At 35.9% G+C, this 19,611-nt stretch overlaps 1 protein-coding gene across 1 annotated transcript in view; it reads right to left on the bottom strand.

The window, feature by feature from the left end:
• ABCA13 (ATP binding cassette subfamily A member 13) overlaps positions 1 to 19,611 on the bottom strand; it is a 169,587-nt gene that overhangs the window by 47,890 nt on the left and 102,086 nt on the right. The window contains 5 exon segments of the mRNA XM_039714776.1: positions 919 to 1,096; positions 1,720 to 1,774; positions 11,505 to 11,613; positions 17,967 to 18,054; positions 19,000 to 19,118. Of these exon segments, the coding sequence (XP_039570710.1) occupies positions 919 to 1,096; positions 1,720 to 1,774; positions 11,505 to 11,613; positions 17,967 to 18,054; positions 19,000 to 19,118 (549 nt within the window).

The following is a 19,611-nucleotide window of genomic DNA, read 5'->3' as shown; positions in this document are numbered from 1 at the left end:
TAATGAGGAGTTGACTTTGCTCACAAGGAGAAACCGAATGATGAAGGACTGTTTTTAACCAAGCCTTCTTATCTGAAGCAGCAGCAAAAAGAAATGCCAAGATTGACTGGCCAAGTAAATAACATTTGGAAAAATGTGCTCTTACCTCAAGATTGCTCAAGTGTGAAAATTCTGATTTCAAGCATGGATGGGTGAAGATCTAATGTTTCAGAATTAGAATGGTCTAAATGAAAACAGAGTGTTCCAAAATTTCTGTTCCTGACCAGGGTGTCATAGAATCCAACCTAAATGTTGGAAAGGACCTTAAGAACATCAGGTCCACCCATTAATCCAGTACCGCCAAGTCCACCACTAAACCATGTCACTCAGTGCCATATCTATATGGCATTTAAATACCTCCAGTGATGGTGACTCCACCACTTGCTTGAGCTGCCTCTTCCAGGTTTTGACACAAATAAAAGGTACCAATCATAAGTATCTCTCATATTATCCACAAAAACACATAACATAATTATCCCTTAAAGCAGCTGACTAGTATTTTCAGTTTTCTCCACTAATTTCTAAGGTTTTGCCAGTGCATGGCAAAATTCAAAGCATAGAAATTCCTGGTGTGAGCTGCTGTGTAGAAGATTCTTTCTGTCTAGGCTGATTAGACTACTTTCTTTTTTGTGTAAAATAGTGTATATAGCTAAAGATAGCAAATAATTTACAATGCAACTTTGGGAAGCAAGAACACAATCCCCACCCTGCATTAAAATAGGAATGGTGACTTAATGTTTGTTAGCATGTCAGCCAAGAGCTGTCACTGCGCAATTCAAATTTTATTCATTATCGTGTGACCATATTTCCGTTTACTCATTTATAAGAAACTAGCTTTAAATGTCCACCTGAGCACATGCTGCCTCACATAATACATACCATATCATAGCAGAAGTTAGCAAGCCAGTAAGTTTTGTAACCCAGGCCTGTGATGTGTTGCAAGCGTTTTGTCCCAGATACTCTGTCCTTCACTATGGTAGTTCCAATGGATGCAGTAAGGATGGAGAATCCCAGCATGATACACAGTGCTACCCCACACTGACGAACATTCTCCATTCTAGGGTAAAAAGTAAAATAGTGCAATGAAAACACAAAGGGGAAAAACCCCTTAAATGCAGGCCAGCCCCTCACCAAAACACTAGACATTAGGACCTTTATTCTGATTGCAATCACCCCAGAATCACAGAATGGTTTGGGTTGGAAGGGACCTTAAAAACAGTCTAGTTCCAACACCCTGCAATGAGCAGGGACACAATGTCTCTTCACTGTCAACATCTAATTAAAGAACAGGAGTAAGATGTGTTAAGTTACAAAACTAGATGTGAGTTACAAAGCACAGCATGTGTCTGAGTTGTAAAGTGAAGTTTATGCAAATATTTCACCTTTACAGAAAACTGAAATTTAAACCCTCGAAATCATTTGAAACAGTTACCCTGTTTAAAACTGTTATGACACAATCAGCATAAATTCAGTATTTTTCTTTACAAAATACTGCAACTATTTTTGGTATAAACAGTGGACTTTACAGACAGACCACACTAAAAAAATGCTTCACTCAGTAGAACTGAATTGTGTCTACCAATTCACAGCATCTACTCCAGGAAATATATATCCTTATTTAATTGATAGTTTCAATTGCCTGCTGATTGCTGCAGTGAAACATTTTAAGAATTTGCTCACATTTTGTCCTCGTCCAACAAGGCTCCTCCATATGGTTGGCTGTAGAGTGTTATCCCTGTGAAAAGAAAAATAAATCGTGACATATTAAATCTTATTAAGGACTTCAAGTTCTGGAGTACATGGTTAACACTTGTTATATGTATGAATAAAAAGGCTAAATACTTGGTAATCAACAGAAAGAGGTCAAATACCAGTCTGCAAAACCAAACATTGTCTCCCATTAAGTGATTTCCAGAGTCTGGAACCACTAAAAACTAATGAAACTAAACACAAGTAGTAGTTGCTTTTCTGTGTTCTGATGTTCAAAAATTGATTCAACAATGCAGTATATCACTACAGAACCTACATCTCAGAAGAGACTAAATGCAAAACCTAAAGTAGAATTTGTTCATATACCTAATCTTCTGGGGTAAGGTAGATTGTTACTGCAATTTATACACTTGGTTTAGATTTTATAGTAGATCTTTCAGCAATTTTTAGATTACTGATGTTTTGTGGAGAAAAACTGTTTAGTTAAATTCACAAAAGAAAAAAAAAAATCACACCTTTGGTTTAAACTGTGGAGTTCTACATTAAAAACGTGCTTAGTTTGGGAGACCAAGAAAAATCTTAGGCAGGCAATGAATCTGTAGGCTTATTTTGGTTCTTGGTTCAACCAACATGTACCAACATAGCAAAATTAACTTTGGAACTGGAAGGTAGTTTATGAACAAAAACTGTGTCCTTTTGCTTCATTTCTTTTAAAACAAAAGAAAAATTGTGGGAAGGTGAAGGTGCAAAACATTGTCACTGCAAAAGTTGCTGTTCCACTGGACTTGATGCTGTTGGCAACTTATCTGTCCAGGTGTGCCTGACAGATGTGCCAGCTGCACTGGTTCTATGCCGGATGGAATTCATCTTCTTCACAGGAGCTGATATGGGGGTTTTGGATTTGTGCTGGAAAAAATGAGATAACACAGGGATGTTTGTGCTGCTATTGCTGAGCAGCACTTGGAGCCGAGATATTTTCTGCTCCTCCCCTACTCCAGCAGTAAGGAGAGTAGGGGGGGCACGGGGAGTTGGGAGGGTCCCGGTGGGACAGCTGACCTGACTGACCAAAGGGACATTCCATACTCTATGGCATCATGCTCAGCCTGTAACATGAGGGAAGAATGAGGAATGGGAGGGATGTTTGGAGTGATGACATTTGCCTTCCTAAGTCAGTCTTAGCCATGATGGGGCCCTGCTCTCCTGGGAATGGCTGAACACCCTCCTGCCCACAGGAAAGGGTGAATGAATCCTTGCTTTGCTTTGCCTATGTGTGTGGCTTTTTTTCTACATATTAAACTGTCTTTATCTCAACCCATGAGTTTTATCACTGCTAATGTTCTCTTTCACATGCCACTGGGGGAGACTGAGGAAATGGTTGTGTGAGTGGGCCTTAAGTTAAACCACAACATCAGCATTATTTGATGTGTCTAAATAAAGCTATGCTGTTCCAAATTAAAACAAAGAAACAAACTTAATCCTAACAGCAATTATAATTTTTCTAGTATCTTTGGTAAATATATAAATTGTTGATAGCCTTAGATTGACTCTGTGGGGCACCACTTAATTGAATTTGTTAAAGCCCAGCTGTAAAAAGACAAAAAAGTCTTCATTCTAGTAACAGGTGCCATTTGACTAAAGAGGAATTTATTTTGCCTTTAATTTTTTCCCCCTTTAATTTTTCATTCCTCATCTTCAAGCCAAAGTCATCTAAACATCACTAAGTCACTGCATGGTAAAAAGCTGAAAAACAGGATGATGATTAACTCACACACAAAACTTATACAAGGTAAAGATTTTTGAAATAACAACTAAACGCAGTACACTGAAGCCCAATGGTAGTTAGAAAAACAAAAGAAGATTCAAGCCAATAATGTTTTGATGTATCACTAGTAGATACCTTGCTATTTGTAGAAGTCTTTCATGTCATGTGCCTTCAGGGACTGTTATAAATTTTCCTTTGTTTTTCTTTTAAAGCATTAATTTTTTAAACAATTGCTGCTATTTTTTCTGAAGCAAAACAGGCATATCAAAGAAAACTTTTTTTTCCCCACTGGAACCATGGAATTTCCATTTATGTAAAGAATAAGTAGCATGACAGAAAAAAGTTTAGTTTAGTTTCCAGAAAATTTTTTCTAGGCTTTTCTAATGCTTGAACTAAAGTGGGCATATTAGAAGAAATAATCATAGAATAATATGCAGAGTTGGATGGGACACACCAGGATCATCAGATCCAACTTCTGACCCTACACAGGACACCCCAAGAGTCACACCATGGTCCTGAGAGCATTGTCCAAACACTTCTTGAACTCTCAGGCTGGTGCTGTGATCACTTCCCTGGGGAGCATGTTCCAGCACCCATCCACCTTCTTTTCCTTTAGGATATCTCCTGGGTGAACTTCAGGCAGTTCCTCGAGTCCTGTCACTGGTCACAAACGTGACAGGATCAGTACCTGCCTTTCCACTTCCCCTTGTCAGTATGCTGGAAACTGCAATCAGGTCTCTCTTCAATTTCCTCTTCTCCAGGCTGAGCAAACCAAGTGACCTCATGACACTTCTCCTCCAAGCCCTTCACTATCCTTGTGGCCCTCATTTGGGTGCTCTCTAATAGCTTAATATTTTGGCAGTTTTTTTGTATTGTGGGACCCAAAACTGTATACAGTTCTCAAGGTGAGGCCACTCCAGTGCAGAGCAGAGCAGGACAATTCCCTTCCTTGCCTGGCAGCAAGATCTCGGGGGGAACTTTCAGGTTGCTGCATTGGTATTAAACAGAAATCTACAGCAGTTGACTTGGGTTCCATGCACTGCTTTAACTTTCTTTTCTATTAACTTACAGAATAAAGGGAAACTGTGAAAAAGAGATAATTGCAGGGGAAAATAAAAACCTATGACATTAAATAGTACAATGCTCCTTGCAGTATTGTATCATACAATACCAATCACAAGTCAAAGTTACACGGAATTAACTTCCTTCTATGGAATAGTCACAAAAACTAATCACACATCTTAGGAGTAATAAACATTTTTGACAGTCAATTTCTATTCAAATCGTGTAGATGAAACAAAGGATTATATCTTCTTTTAGTTTACACTCACAACTGAAATTAAATTTCACAAAGTTGTGAATTACAAGTAAGAAAAGTATGACTGTGCTAAACTAAGTTCAGTTGTGTTTAGATTTCAAAATTCTACCATTTCATTAAATGTAATACTTGCCTTTCATTCAGTATATTAAGTCTCTTCAATATAGTCTGGGGCATGACAATCTCTGAATTTGCTACCTTTTTAGTATAATATTTTCTTCATCCCATTGTCAAAAATTAGATGATTTTTGGATAGAGCAAACCAACTGGCCTGTAATTCACAGAGGAATAAAGTTCCATTGAACTCAATAAATGTTATAAATTATCTTCAAATACCACAAAAACCAGCAGAATTAATATATGGTATTTGCTAGTATATATATTTTTTTTTAAACTCTTCCATGTACTTCTATAATCTATCCCTTCCTACATTTCTTCTAACCACCTAGACCATCTTTTTTTACACATATCTCTGTCCCACTACAGTTGTTAAAATGATGTAAAATGTATTTATTGATACTTTCTTGCCTTTATATGCCTTTTTACTATGCAAAGCTGCTATAATGAGACTCATTAAGTTGAAAACTCTCTGCCATGTTTGGGGACTTAAAAACTATAAATGACAGATAAACTAAGAAGTTCTAAATTATAAAGCTCCAATTAAACAGATGCTTCTGGTGTTCATGCAAGGATTTTTTTAAGGACTGTACTTGCAAGCCTTGTGTGAACAGCCCTCAGGGCAAATTTTACCATATCAGTAATCATAAGGGAAAAGCAAGCCAGGCAATAACACCAAACATGATATGACTCAGCACTAACTCTGTCTGCTCCTTTTCATAAATTTCTCAGTATAAAAACTATTTCTTCCATATCTGCAGATTACCATTACATTCTCCTGACTTAATCACAACAAAAACTTTCTTTATTATCCTAAAACATCCTTTGTCTATGTCTTCAGAATGCAGTTGATCACATTCTTTTTACAGTGCTCTCTTAAGCTTTTTAATGGGCAGAGGTGAAAAATTGTAACAGACAAGCATTCCAACTTTTCCAAAACCACACAAAAGCAATTCAGGAGTAGGAATATATTTTCTCAGCTTTTTTTCAGCTATGAAGCTTCTGTTTCTTTCTTTTCTCTGTTGTTTTGCCTTTAGTTCACTCCATTTTTGGTGTGTCTTTTTTTTTTTTCCTCATTTTTGTCTTTCATTAATTTAAAGGGCTCAGTTGTCATCTCTTGTATTGCTTGATTAAAACATTGGGGTTTTTTAATACAACTGAGAGCAAGTGCATTTTTATCAGTCCTGCAAGTCACATTACTATGGAAAAAAGAGGTGGGAAGTAGTCAGAGCTTTACAGTTTAACTATACATTTCAGCAGTAGCACAGCTGGGGCCTAGGCAGGAGAATCTATTTACTTTGAAAACTACACTAGGAACCCCATGCTAAATGCTTAATAGTAGAAGAAGCAGTATACTATTCATTGTATCCCTTCAGCTTCTCTATGATTTCCCTTTTATATTCTCTCTTCCAGGTGGAACTATCCTCCTCCTTTCCTTGCATTGTTTTGATTAAACAAATTTTAGATTCTAATTTGTTAAAAAGCCATTACTAACGTAATAAAATTAATTCTTCATAAAATATTAGAAGGATTGTAACATTTTGTACAATAAAATGCTATACTTCTTCATTTGGGATAGGAAAGCTCACAGGAGAAAGGAAAATTAATCCACATTAGACAGGCTTGCTGTGAACATTCTGCATCCTGCCCTGTTGCCATTCAGGAGCTGCACTGCTTAGGACACCTTCAACCTATACCAACATCTTACTAATAGTCTTCAATCTGTGCCTTCAAGAGAAAGTGCTCTAGATCTTTTTACCTCACATCTACACCACTTGACTCTCTGTCAGAAAATAAAGGCACACACAATTTGGCATAACTTTAGAGAGTTGGATGTTTCCATCCTGAACATGATAAACAGAAGACATGCATAGTCCAGTCCATCCCACCTGGGTGCAACTTTCTGCATAAACACACTTCAAAATCTGTGGTTTTTCAGCAAAAATTAGGAAAGTGATATGAACGCAGCAACACTTTTTCAGTATCAGTTGGAGAAATCTAGATGAAAAAATCTTAAAGGTCTTCAAGCTTGTATGTCATCACCATAGATTAGTCAGAGTTGTCCCTAGGTATATTTTCTGGTTCCGCACCATATTTTGGATGTGTCTCTTGTCACTTCTTTGTAAACTGTCTGTAATGTCAAGTTGAATCATGCATACATAGATCAGTTTAGATCTGTGCTACTGATTCTAAATACCATGATTGTGGCAGACTTGAACAGAAGACCAATCTAGCTTTCTTTATTCAAGACATTTCATTTCAGACCAAATAAAATATTATGTATAAGAAAAATTGAGGTAGTACATATATATACATATATACACATATATATACATATATATATTTCCATTTATGTAAAATGAGACATTGTGAGACATTACTATTAACTGAAAATTATATTGTATGCATAATTTCACAGGCAGCACCATCATTAATGGTTTCTATTTTAGTTTCCCCCCACTAACTAGACATGGGTAAAAAGGTTCCACCCAAAGGACATTTCACAGTTTCCTTTGTAATAAGGTTTAAAGTTATAATTTGCAAAGCATTCAGGAAACTATACATCCACTTTCCACTAAAATTCAGCTGAAAATTACTCCCTTGATCCCTTCTGGTCTTTTGAAGAACTGAATCTGAAATAAATGAGGATGCTACATGAAAGCTACAATGAATCCTAGTATGAAAGCTTTTTTAAAAAATCAATGACTTCAGTATGGATCCTAAAATGGGGCAGCTGCATTGCAAAAGGCCCTTCTATATTGAGACATTTTTGTTCTTTGAGCAATGATGTAAGAACTTTTTTTTGACCACTCTACTTGCAGACAAAATTATAGATGACAACCACTCCTTTTTTCTTTATATAGCCTTACCCTAAGAATGAGATTATACTCCTTCTCCTATACTCCAGCATAATAACCACATTCTGACTCAAGATTATACAATTAGGTGTGAAAAATAACATTTTTACTTGATCAAAATTTCTATCTTAAGCTTAAGCAAAAAATATTGCCTTTTAGTTTTGTATTCTTCTTACTTCATTATTGCATTTTTATCTGCACACAATTACATTACTTAGTTGCAAGAGTGCAGCATTTCAGAAAAAATATTAGAAAACATCATTCATATAAGCTTGAATACCAGTCAGAGGTGAAGGGCTTGGACAAAAATCCTGCATATCTTACTTTTGTTGTTGAAGTGTCTTAGTAACTTTTTAAAAATTCATTTACTAACATGTTCATTTTCATCACCTGCCACTGAATTTATAACCCTCTAGAAAACAGACTGCATTTGATTTCCTCCACAGTTGAGACAGATGACTTTTTCCACAATGGGATCACAGACTTACCTGATGATAAAGGTAGGGGTGGATATCCACATGACAGAGGAATTGACATATTTTTTTATACAAGAAGTATTACTGAACTGCTGTTTCAAAAGAGACATCTGATCCATTTACTACAATAAACTGACATAAACTGATCAGGCCAATTTCTGTCGCTCCATCTAGTTACGTGCACCTCCAGCTCGGCAGACACATTTTCTTCAACAGACACATCACTATTTACATGAAAATTGCAAGAAACAAACATTGTGACTTCTGAGAAGTCTCATCCTCACTGAGAAATTTACCAACAATCCCAAATTGTTAAGAGACAGGGATGAGGAGAAATCTCTCTACTTGCAGAGAAAGTATTTGAAGATCAGATTATACAATAGCAAAAAGGACTGATTTTTTAATCACTGAACAGATATAATTTCCTGCTGCTGCATGCTGAAGACTCAGTAACTTGGACTGACAGAACAAAAAGTAATAATCAATTCTTTTCAAAGCTTTTTTAACAGATATTAATCCCTAGAGATATAAACCAGTGCAAGGCAGCATATGTCCTCTATACTCTTGGGTAAATTTTTTTCCTTTAAACTTTCATTCTAAATCATAAGTCTATATTCTATGTATCCTCATGACTGCAGAAAATACTTTAGACAAAAGCAATTAGCCTCCTGCTCAGATGCTTTTTATCAAAACCTCTCACAAACTTGGACTAGTGCTACTGATCTCCACTGAAAATTACCGGATCTGTCCTCTTGGGCAAAGCAGGTAGAACTCAGCATGTGGTCTGTAATGACTCTTCCCTCCTCCAAAGATCTCGGGAGAACTCCTACTGGGTTCATGTTCAAGAAATACACATAGGATATCACTGCAAAGTGAAAGGGTTTCTTAGCTTTGTATGAGCACTTAAACAAGTGGTTGATCTTGTTGGCCTCGCTCAAGGTAGTTTCAATATCATAGTTGCTGCTATTGTTTACACCCATGGCAATGCTCTATTCCATTGTAGTAAGCTTCTTTCTGTAAAGCTTTTTTTTTGTGAAGGAAGAAAAGTGTTTGTTCTTACAGTCCCTTTTAAAGCACCAAATTATTTTTATGTCACTTAAAAGTAGTACAGAAGCGCTGGTTCTGTTAGAAAAAAGTTGTTCTGTGAAATAACATGTCATTAATGCAAGGCACAACTACAAAGCCATGTCTCTGCAACATCTTAACAAACTTCCTCACAGCAATTTCCAGCAATATTCTAGAACTGACCTTGCCTATAAACAGAGTTTAGAAGAAGGAAAAAAAATCAAAAATAATAGATTTCAGTGTCAGAACACAGTGTGAGGTCTTCTGGCTACTGACTTACAGGACTGTATGTAACAATTTGAATAACAAAAGCATATGAATAGTTCTTCTCTGTTAGAACAGTATCCTTAAATAAGAGAAAGTTAAAAGTCAAAGTGAACTGAGTTCAAATGGCCCATACAGCACTGGAAAACTGTTTTGTAGAAATAAAATATACATATATATTGGTTTCCACAAACAATACACATATATATATATGTGTGCACACACACAAAACCATGAGTACATGAACAAATATATATATATACACAGGCATCTAGGTAGGTAACTTGACCTATCTTCCCAAGATTTCTATCACAGTTCCCTCTGCATTATGCATCAAGAACATGATCAGTCCATCTTCATTGTACTTCTCCAATACATAAACAAACAAACAAATAAACAAATAAATAACTTTCTAGTTCTTTAGCTCTACTTCTGCAGGCAGCTAACAGATTCTGCCACAAGATTGTACAATGAACCCATACTCATACAGATGTCAGTACCAGACTTGAAGTATTTCTTAAGCACTGTTATGCTTGCTGCATTTCTGTGTCATGCAATATCAAAAAATAAATAATTCCCAAAATCTTTGGGATAGCTGTCATTTTCTCTGAGTGACAGTAAACCCTGATTCTCCATGATAGATACAAAAGTAAGGGTACACAAACATTTACATTCCAGAATGAGATATCTAATGGTATAGAAAAAAAAGCTAGCATCAGTCAGACGCATGAAGTGCAGGGAAAGTTGATTTTAAATTGATTTCTATTAAAAATTCTTGTTCAAACATCTGATTTCACTTCATTCAAAGTTCTTGTGTAAACACATTACTTTTGATCCTTTCTCATAATTCATTTAGAGAAATGAAACCCCAGCCATCCTGAAAACAAGCCATTACTCTTTTTTCTTGGACATGCCAGAAAGTTTTCTTAATGAATCTCTGGTTTTAGATTCTCTGGTTTCCTTCCCCATTTTCACTGATTTAGTCTTTCTTCATTATAAAAACACTTAAAATCATTTTACCATTACAGAAAATCATCCTGACTTTACAAGAACTCTTAAAAATTGGTCAAAAGCTCTTTTTAAATTTCCCTAAACCAAATTCCTATTTAACAGAATTTTTAAGAATGAAAGGAACTGGAATTAATAGAAGTTAACATGAACTTGTGAAGTTAATCAAGCCCAGATTTCAAACTGGATTTGCACATCCTAAAGTTCATCTTTGTTAACAGCTGAGTCTTTGGCAGCAGTCATTTCTTTAGATATCTATTCATCTAGGTATTTTTAGATATCAATTCCTTTTAGATATCTATTCATAAAATTCTTACTTTAACAAATTTTTATAAAGTTCAGGATATATGAATCAGAGAATTCACATGTCAGATATTAATTGCTCTTTTGTTTTGTACAATTATAATATACAGCAGCCTTTCCTGTTCCTTGAGTAACAGGATGCTATGAAACATCACACTGCTCTGTGGATTTACAGGCCATTCTGGATTTACCCTGGATATTTATATAAGGAGATATAGCAAAGTGCCAAAGGAGTTATAAATCCATAGTCTGTTGTGCCTTAGTCATGCCATTTAAGTAAGCCCAAGCAGCAGTTTCAGAGGGACTAACATTCCAAACCAATTTACACTTACTTATTCCACAGGAATGTCTTTGTAAGGAACTCATATATGTTGAGCTTTAAATTCAAATTTTACCTTACTGTGTACTATATTCTCCAGAAAAAAAAAACAACCTTTCTTTGTAATTAAAATGTTCGTCACTTTTCAGTCCTCTGGAGAAATGGAACTCTGAAATCCTACTGTAAACCAAAAAATTTTCATACTTATTATAGTTTATTTAAAAACTACTTTCCAAAACATATGAATAAATACAAAGAATATTACCATACTGTCTCCAATCCACATTAGAAGGTAAATTCAGCCACAGAAGGAAGTTATTGAGTTCATTTAAGTAGGATGGCAGCGAATGGAAACCTTTTTGGTTATACCACACCTGGAAGAAAGAATGAAAAATGTCAATCAAAAATTGGTTCAATCTGCACGCTGATCTGAAAGTTCACATTCCTTTAAGAATTGTATGAAGACTATCTAATTCTTCTGTTATGACCTTTATTTATAGAAGAAAGTCAACCAAGGCAGAACAGAACTGGTTGATTTGCATAAGTCAACAACATGCAGCAGTTTTATTGTTAGACATGTACACATACCTTTATTACTAAATTGAGATTCTCTGATTTAATGGAACCCTTTCCTTTAAACACATGTGTTTGAACAAATAGAGGGATAATAATGTGGAAATAACACCAGCCAGTTTGATCAAAAATACAAAAAGGTGAGTAAAACTATTGCTTAAATTGGAAGAATCATTGAAATTCCAAAGAGATTCCTCTGAATAATACCTACATATGACACAAAGCATAAACTATTTAGGAACAGAATATTCTAGAAAGAGGGGGAAAGAAGGAATCAAGGAGGCACTGTTTACAAGGTATGAAGCTGTTCCATAGACAAAGTTGTTCACTTTGCATTATGATTAAGAATCCAGCATCAGTGGCTTGTTAAACATGGAGGAAATTGATGCAGACAAACTTTAAGGCAGACAAGGCAAGCCAGTCTCTCTGAGGAACACAAGGAAACAATTCTGTTGTAACATATACTTTATCTTCAGATCATGCAGATTCACTTTGACTTGATAAAGTACTCTTAATCCACACTTCCACTTGCTAAGACCATTGCTGAGAGCTTGATATGCCCCAAAACCAAATATACTGAGCTTTGAGTTTCCTCTGCAGTTAGAAATTGATTCTTAACACCCATTACTGTTAATCATAGTGCCTTTGAATCTATATTATCCATAATGAAAAGGAAGTCAAATTATTATGGATGTTGATTTTCAGTCTCAGTGACATTTAAAACCACCTGATTACTATCCATTTCTCAAATCATAGCACCCTTTCTTCTCCCCCTTTTTTTAAACAGTTGAAAAACTCCTAACCTTTCTGTCTTTGATATCAGCTGTTTGTACTCTGTATTTTGTACATCCCAGGTAGGGCAATTCTCATTGTCTCTCTGGACTCTGAATCATAATGCAAAGTGAACAGGATTTAATATACATCTTTATTGCCCTAACACTCCTCTCTTAATTTCATAGTTTCTAGAATTGCCATCTATACACTTACATATTAGAAACTTCCCTAAAGATTCTCTTATCATATCTTGATGCTGCTCTCATTTACTTGCAGATGATTCTGCCTTTTTTTTTTTTCTTTCTTCTCATACTAACAACTACAATCCTTACTTGGACCATAGTTCCAGACTCTGACTGTTTTTTCTGACACATTCTCCTCTATATTTCCCAGTGTAGCCTGCCTTACCTTCAGTTCTGTTTCTCTGTCTTAATAATTTTCTTCTGATTAATTATCCTGAGTACGTACTTGTTTGAATCTTCACTTTTTTGTGAGGTGACATTAACAATACTCCGAGTCTGTTTTATTTCCTCCCACCAAGAACCACTCTGAGGTCCACTGTCATTTCTTCTCTTCCTCTCACCCTTCAATCTTCTTTGCCACAAGCTCTGTTAGCCATTTTGTAAAAAAATAGCAGCTTTGATCTGCCATTATGCTTATCTGCATTATCTTTCACATTTTCTACTCTTTATGTGGTATTCACAACTGCTTGAAATCTCAACAGCATCATCAAACCAAGGTTGGAAGAGACCTTTAACATCACCAAGTCCAGCCACTAACCCAGCACTACTGTTATAACTCCTAGACCACTAAACCACATCACCCAACATCAGATCCAAAAACTTCTTAAACACCTCCAGGGATGACTCCACCAACTCCCTAGGGAAACTATTCCAATTCCTGACCCCTGTAACCATGATTTTTTAGATTTTCCAATATCTAATCTGAATCTTGCCTGTTTCAGCTCAAGACAATTTTCTCTCATTCTCTCTGCAGGCACAGCAGAAGAGACCAGTCACCATTCCCTACGGCCTTCTTTCAGGGAGTTGTAGAGAGGAATGGGGTCCCCCCTGAGATTCTTGTTCTCAAGACTAAACAAACCCATCTCCCTCAGCCATTTCTCTTAAGACATTTTCTCAAGACCCTTCACAAGCCTTGCTGCCCTTGTTTGGATACGCTTCAGCACCTCAATATTTTCAAGTGCAATATTTTCAAGTGAGGTGCCCAGAACTGGATACAATACTTGAGGTACAGCCTCACCAATGCTGAATACAAGGGGAAAAACACTGTCCTGGTCCTGCTGGCTATGCTGTTCTTGATACAGGACAAGATGTCACTACCTGGGCACATACTGGCACATGTTCATCTGGGGGTTAACCAGGACCCTCAGGTCCCTTTTCTGCTGATAACTCTCAAGCCACTCCACCACCAGCCTGTAGAGCTGCATGGGGCTGCTAGGACACAAGTTCTGGACATAGCATTTCACCTTCTAGAACCTCGTGCAGTTGTCCTCAGCCCAATGACAGAGTCTGTCCAAGTCTCTCTGAAAAGCGTTCATACCTTCACAAGCAGATCAATACCCCTACACATCTTAGTATCACCTGCATATTTACTGAGGGTATCCACATCCAGATCATCAACAAGGATGTTAATTAGGACCAGCCCCAAAACAGAGCTCTGGGGAACACAGCTAGTGATCAGCCACCAAGAGGATGTAGCACCACAACTCTCTTGTCCAGCCATACAAGTTTTTAGCCATCAAAGAGTCAGCCATCAAAGCCACAAGGTGCCGGTTTTACACGGAGCATGGTGTAGGAGACAGTGTCAAATGCTGTACTGAAGTCTGGACAGACAGCATCTACAGCCTTTCCCTCAGCTGGTAAGCAGGTCACTTTGTCATAGAAGGTCAGGTCATGCAGGATCTGCCTTTCACAAATCCATGAAGGCTGTGCCTGATCCTCTGGATATCTTCCATGTGCCATGTAATGTAGTGGCACATGGTACTCGAATGTCTCAAACCCGTATGTCCCCACATTTAAAGAAAAGGAAAAAGAACAAACCCTAACATCTTCCCCTCTTTGCAAAGTCATGAAATTCCTTTGTTCTTCTCCGGTTTAGTTCCCAGAAATTATTCCACAAACTAGATGTCCCATTCATTAATCAACAAGAGTTTTTAACAAAAGGTAGTGAAGGAAAATCTAAGATTCACGAGGAAAACTGAAAATCTTTGCACTGCAGGACCTCATGATTTCCCCTGTAGCAATCAGGGCAAAAAGACAGAAACCAGTGATCAAGGGTAAACTGTCTTTTTCACAGCCCCATACACCTAATTCTAATTCTATTGGTTGTCGAAAGTTTTTCACAAAATAGAAAGTTTTACATGCATACATAATGAAACTCCACTGCAATTGTGTCTTGTATTGGGGAAAAAATGCAATTAAAAAAAACAACAAAGCAAAATTCTGACAACACATCCTCATTTAATTTAGTCAGGGGAAAGGTCACAAATGTTCAGAGAGCATTTTTAAAATAAAGTAATGTAACTAGTATTCAAATTAATACAACAGAGCATTGGGTGTAACAATATATTTTAATATCCAACAAGTTAATTGGAATTATCCTCCAAGCTGCATTATTTAACTGAATAAAACCATGAGGAAATAACCAAATGGATATTTAATTTATTATAAACAGGAAAAATAGACATTTAAGGTTGCTTACTTCACCAGAAGGTACATTTAAGGCCTTTTTTCTAAAGACTTGTTTCTTATTCAAAATTATTAGCAAAAGTAAAATATAAAAAAAAGGAAATGTACTAGCTCTAGCTGAAACATCTTTCATATTTCTTTTGTGCCACACAGGTAATTATTTACAGATGGCAGAAAAGAGATGAGGAACAGAAAACTATATACAGCAATATGATTAATTTTTACTTTATATTCTATCCATATTTAGGAAAATTCTTTCCCAAGGAAAAACACAAACCCTCACCACAGCAGATTGAAGTTCTGTGAAGACATATTTTACATTATTACATAATCTTTTACTTGCCATTAATATTCCAGAACAAAGCTAGACTGACATTTCCTCTAACATATGGCCTATCAAGAAAAAAGGATGAGATGGAGCAGAGAAGTCCCTCAGCATTGCTGGACCAGATTCATGATTGATATTAAACTAGAAAGATGTAATTTTTTCCTATGGACACTTATACAATTGCTGTACTGTAAAGCCTCAAGTCCCAACCTTTGGGATCGGAAAAATATACTCTCCCAAATGACATGTGAACAGAACAATTTGCCTTTCAGCAGTATTTAAAATTATCACATGTTCTTCCTATATTTCCTTATGCTATAAAAACCAGCAGCTCTGACGCTATTATTGAACAATATTTTGGGCATATTACCAAAGGAAGCCAAAGAATATACAGTCAAGAAAATACAAAAAATCAGGAAGTTGTGCTTTTGCTACATAGCACCAATCATCAATGAATGCCAATAATCAATGTTTTTAGTTAGCCATATTTTTCATGTCATAGATATATTTTTTCTTGTATGCACATATACACATTCTTCATGTGCATGCATATACCAGGTGCGTGGTATATACAGCACAGTATGATTAAGTGCATTAAAATAGTTACTAAATAAAGATTTTTAATTTGAACGAGAAAAAATTCTGGCTTTTCAAGTACTGAAAAAGAATGCATAAAGATTCAGAAATTTTCTAAAATGAAGTGAATCATACAGTAATTCTCTTTAAATGCAAATTTCTCATTTTATTTCATACCAGACTATGTAAATGGTACATTCACTGTCTCATGAACAGTCCTGAAAGGTCAAAGTAAAAATCTGGTCATTAGTTACTGAAAGGTTAATGCAATAACTTGACATTGCATCCCTTGAAAGACATTTCCAGGAGATGCTTTAGATAACACAGTGCCCTTTATAAATTTACTTCACTATTTGCTTTGGGTCTGAAATATGAAACTTACTTACTAAGAGTATGACTATAATTTATCCCTGTCCTGATGGCAGGTGGTGCTCTATACCAAACACACTAAAAAAAGGACCACAGCGCAAGCGTGTCAAAACAAGAACCTAAAATGATTAAAGATACACAGGAAAAATTGGAAGTCAGAAAAAAATATTGCTGAAAACTTTCAGGTTTCTCATGAAGGAATGACAGAACTGGAGTTCAAACCTATAAAATATATGGAACTAAAAGAGAGATTGCAAATGACCAAAATGAAGATGTGTATATGCTCAGATTTGTATATAAAATAGGGAGATTTCTAACAAATTGTATGCGAAAGGCATTAGAAACAGGAATTGATTTTGCAAAACTAAGCATGAAATTACATTGAACTGGAGAAAATCTGTATTTTTGCCTAACACTTTGTCTCAAATGGATTTTGGGATGGAGCTTATTTATGCTGTTCCTTGTTTGCTTTTTTTTCTAAGAGCAAATAAAATCTATATTTACATTTAAAAATGTAAAGGCAGAAGCACCTTTCTTTTGTATCCTAATCTAGAATCTGGAAAATTCACAGCTTCCTCTTAAAACAAAACTTGTTTGCCCAAATACAAAAACAGAAACCTCTCACTGCTATGCATCAATACTTCTCCAAGACTGTTATTCCTCTACCGGTAATGCATCTACATTTAAATGGATCCCAAAAATCAAAGAAGGATTATTCTAAGCACAACTGAAATAAAGGGCTTTTCCTTAAGGCCTTTTGGTATGCCGTGGCCATGAGAGGTACAGTATCTCCATATTGTGAAAACTTGGGATGAGACCTGGAGGCTAACAAGCACTTTCCAATGCAGAGGATTTTATTTCCCTTGGAACATTTTAGAAAGGTTCATTTGAAAAAAGAATAGTATGTTTGTTATGCAGAAGGAGCTGCTCATGGAAGATGTCTTTACTCTTAGGGAGAGGGTGGTGAGAGAAATGAAGCAAGGTAAAGTAACCCTTGTAGGCATGAAAAAGCATCAACAGAAACCCATTACTGTGATGTTCAATGCACTTTGGTCAATTCTGACATCAGGTTTTTGCAGAATACAAACAAAAAATATTATTTGGCTGACTACCTAAAAGCAAGTTTTAAACTTAGATTCGAAAATGTGTTCACAGGGACTAAAAAAAAAAAAAAAGGTATATCATTTGACTAATTTAAAACAGGTTTCTCAAACACAGGAGATTGCTTCAAGAATTATGAACAGAGTGAGACGACAAGAGACAGAGGATTTTTTCCCAATTATTCAAGTGCAAGAATTTCATGTAATGATTTATTATTTGCTAAGTCCTGTGATGTCTGAAGCCTGAAAAAGTAATCAATACAAACATACAGATGTGCACACACACGTGCAACTCTTACCTTAGCCAGAGGCTGAGATTTGGTGTTATTCAATTTTTTATCTTGCAGTTCAAATGTTTTCATCCCTCCAAAAGACCAACCACCGTATCTGGTAGTAGAAATTAAAGTAACAAAAAATTATCTGCCTTAAGCTCTGCAGTTTTCTTGCAAAGGTAAAGTTGAGATAGGTACACTAAAGCTTTATTTTTCAACTGAAAGTAAAACTTCACCCCCCACAAACTCCTTCCTTGTTAAAAAGAAGAGGGACAATGCAGTTTTTAATTGGGTGAATATTATTGGACTTTTTTCCAGCAAAAGATAAGAATTTTTGCTTTCTGAAAGCTGAAATCTTTGATCAGCAGGAAGGGGTGTGAGCAAGTGAGGTATTACTGACTTCAGAAGCATCTTGAATAGCTTTATTTCTTCCTAAACCATTCATATATTAGCTCAAATCTTTCATTCAGAGATGCTTACCTCTATCAAATCAGATGCCCTTTCTTTTAATATATAAGTGGCTAACACTTTCTTCTCAATAAAATCATACATGGTCTAATATTGCCACTTACATTATCAGCAGTGGTTGAGTTGTAAAGGCACATAAATAAAATAAATAAACTTCAAAATACAGTAGATAACCTCTGTTGCTGACATCACAGAATATGAAGTATTGCCAGGGGCACACCAGCCCTTTCTACTTCAAAGAAAATATTAATTGGAGCATATCCACCTCTATTAGATTGAGTCTCTGAGGAATGGAAATTATTTTGTTCACCTGTTTTAGATATGCATCTCTGAGATGCTGAAATAGCTCACTACTCCAGAGTACGTCTAGAGGTGATCACCATGAAGCTGCTGGAGGAAGTTCTGAGATGTGACCATTGAGGATCTTTCGTGTTACTTTAAATCACAACCTAATGCTACACCTTGATAACAATCACCAGATAAAGACAATGACCCTTTATATTCTCAGTGACAAATGTCTATGCTTTGCATCAGGAAGGACTGTGGGGTTTATACACAAAGGATAAACAAAGGCTAGATGTTTTAAGGTTACCTTGTTTTGTTGGAAGACCTCACTAAATACTCTTCCACAGGGAACCCTGAAAGATTATACAAAATATGTCCTTTCTTATTCTTCATATAGGGAGCAGAGGTATTGAAAGCTGGGCACATCTGAAAAAAAAGTATACATAAAGTAAGTAAAGCACTTTTAAATAGCAGTGGCACTACATTTAGCCTTATTTTTGGATTTTGATGTAGATTTTATAGCATTTCTTTTTAACTCAGTTTGCTTTTCCCAGCTTTAACAGATTTTCAATAAATTATGAATATTTTTATGTTTATAAGGCAACTCAAATGATTGTGCCACCTACACATGAGAAATGCCTTTGATTTCCCTTGCAGCCCTGTCAGTCAGTTGGTTTTGAAAACATCAAAACTTTTATATAAGCTTAGGAATGTTTACAGCAATGAAAAAGGCAAGACTGCTTTTTATTTGTTTTTCCTGAGAAGAAACACAAAATAGGCACCAGATAAATATGAGATGAAAGCAAAATTCTAATTAATGTTATAAGCTTCTAAAAATTTTATTGATGAGCTGAAGAGAAGAATAAAGGAAGATGTCTTTCAATGATTCAGTGGGACATTCTCACAACCAAAGAAAAGG

This window comes from Passer montanus, unplaced genomic scaffold (assembly GCF_014805655.1).
Source record: "Passer montanus isolate IOZ18808 unplaced genomic scaffold, ASM1480565v1 scaffold31, whole genome shotgun sequence".
NCBI lineage: Eukaryota > Metazoa > Chordata > Aves > Passeriformes > Passeridae > Passer > Passer montanus.
Note: the sequence above shows the minus strand (reverse complement) of the source record. Positions and strands in the feature narration are given on the sequence as shown.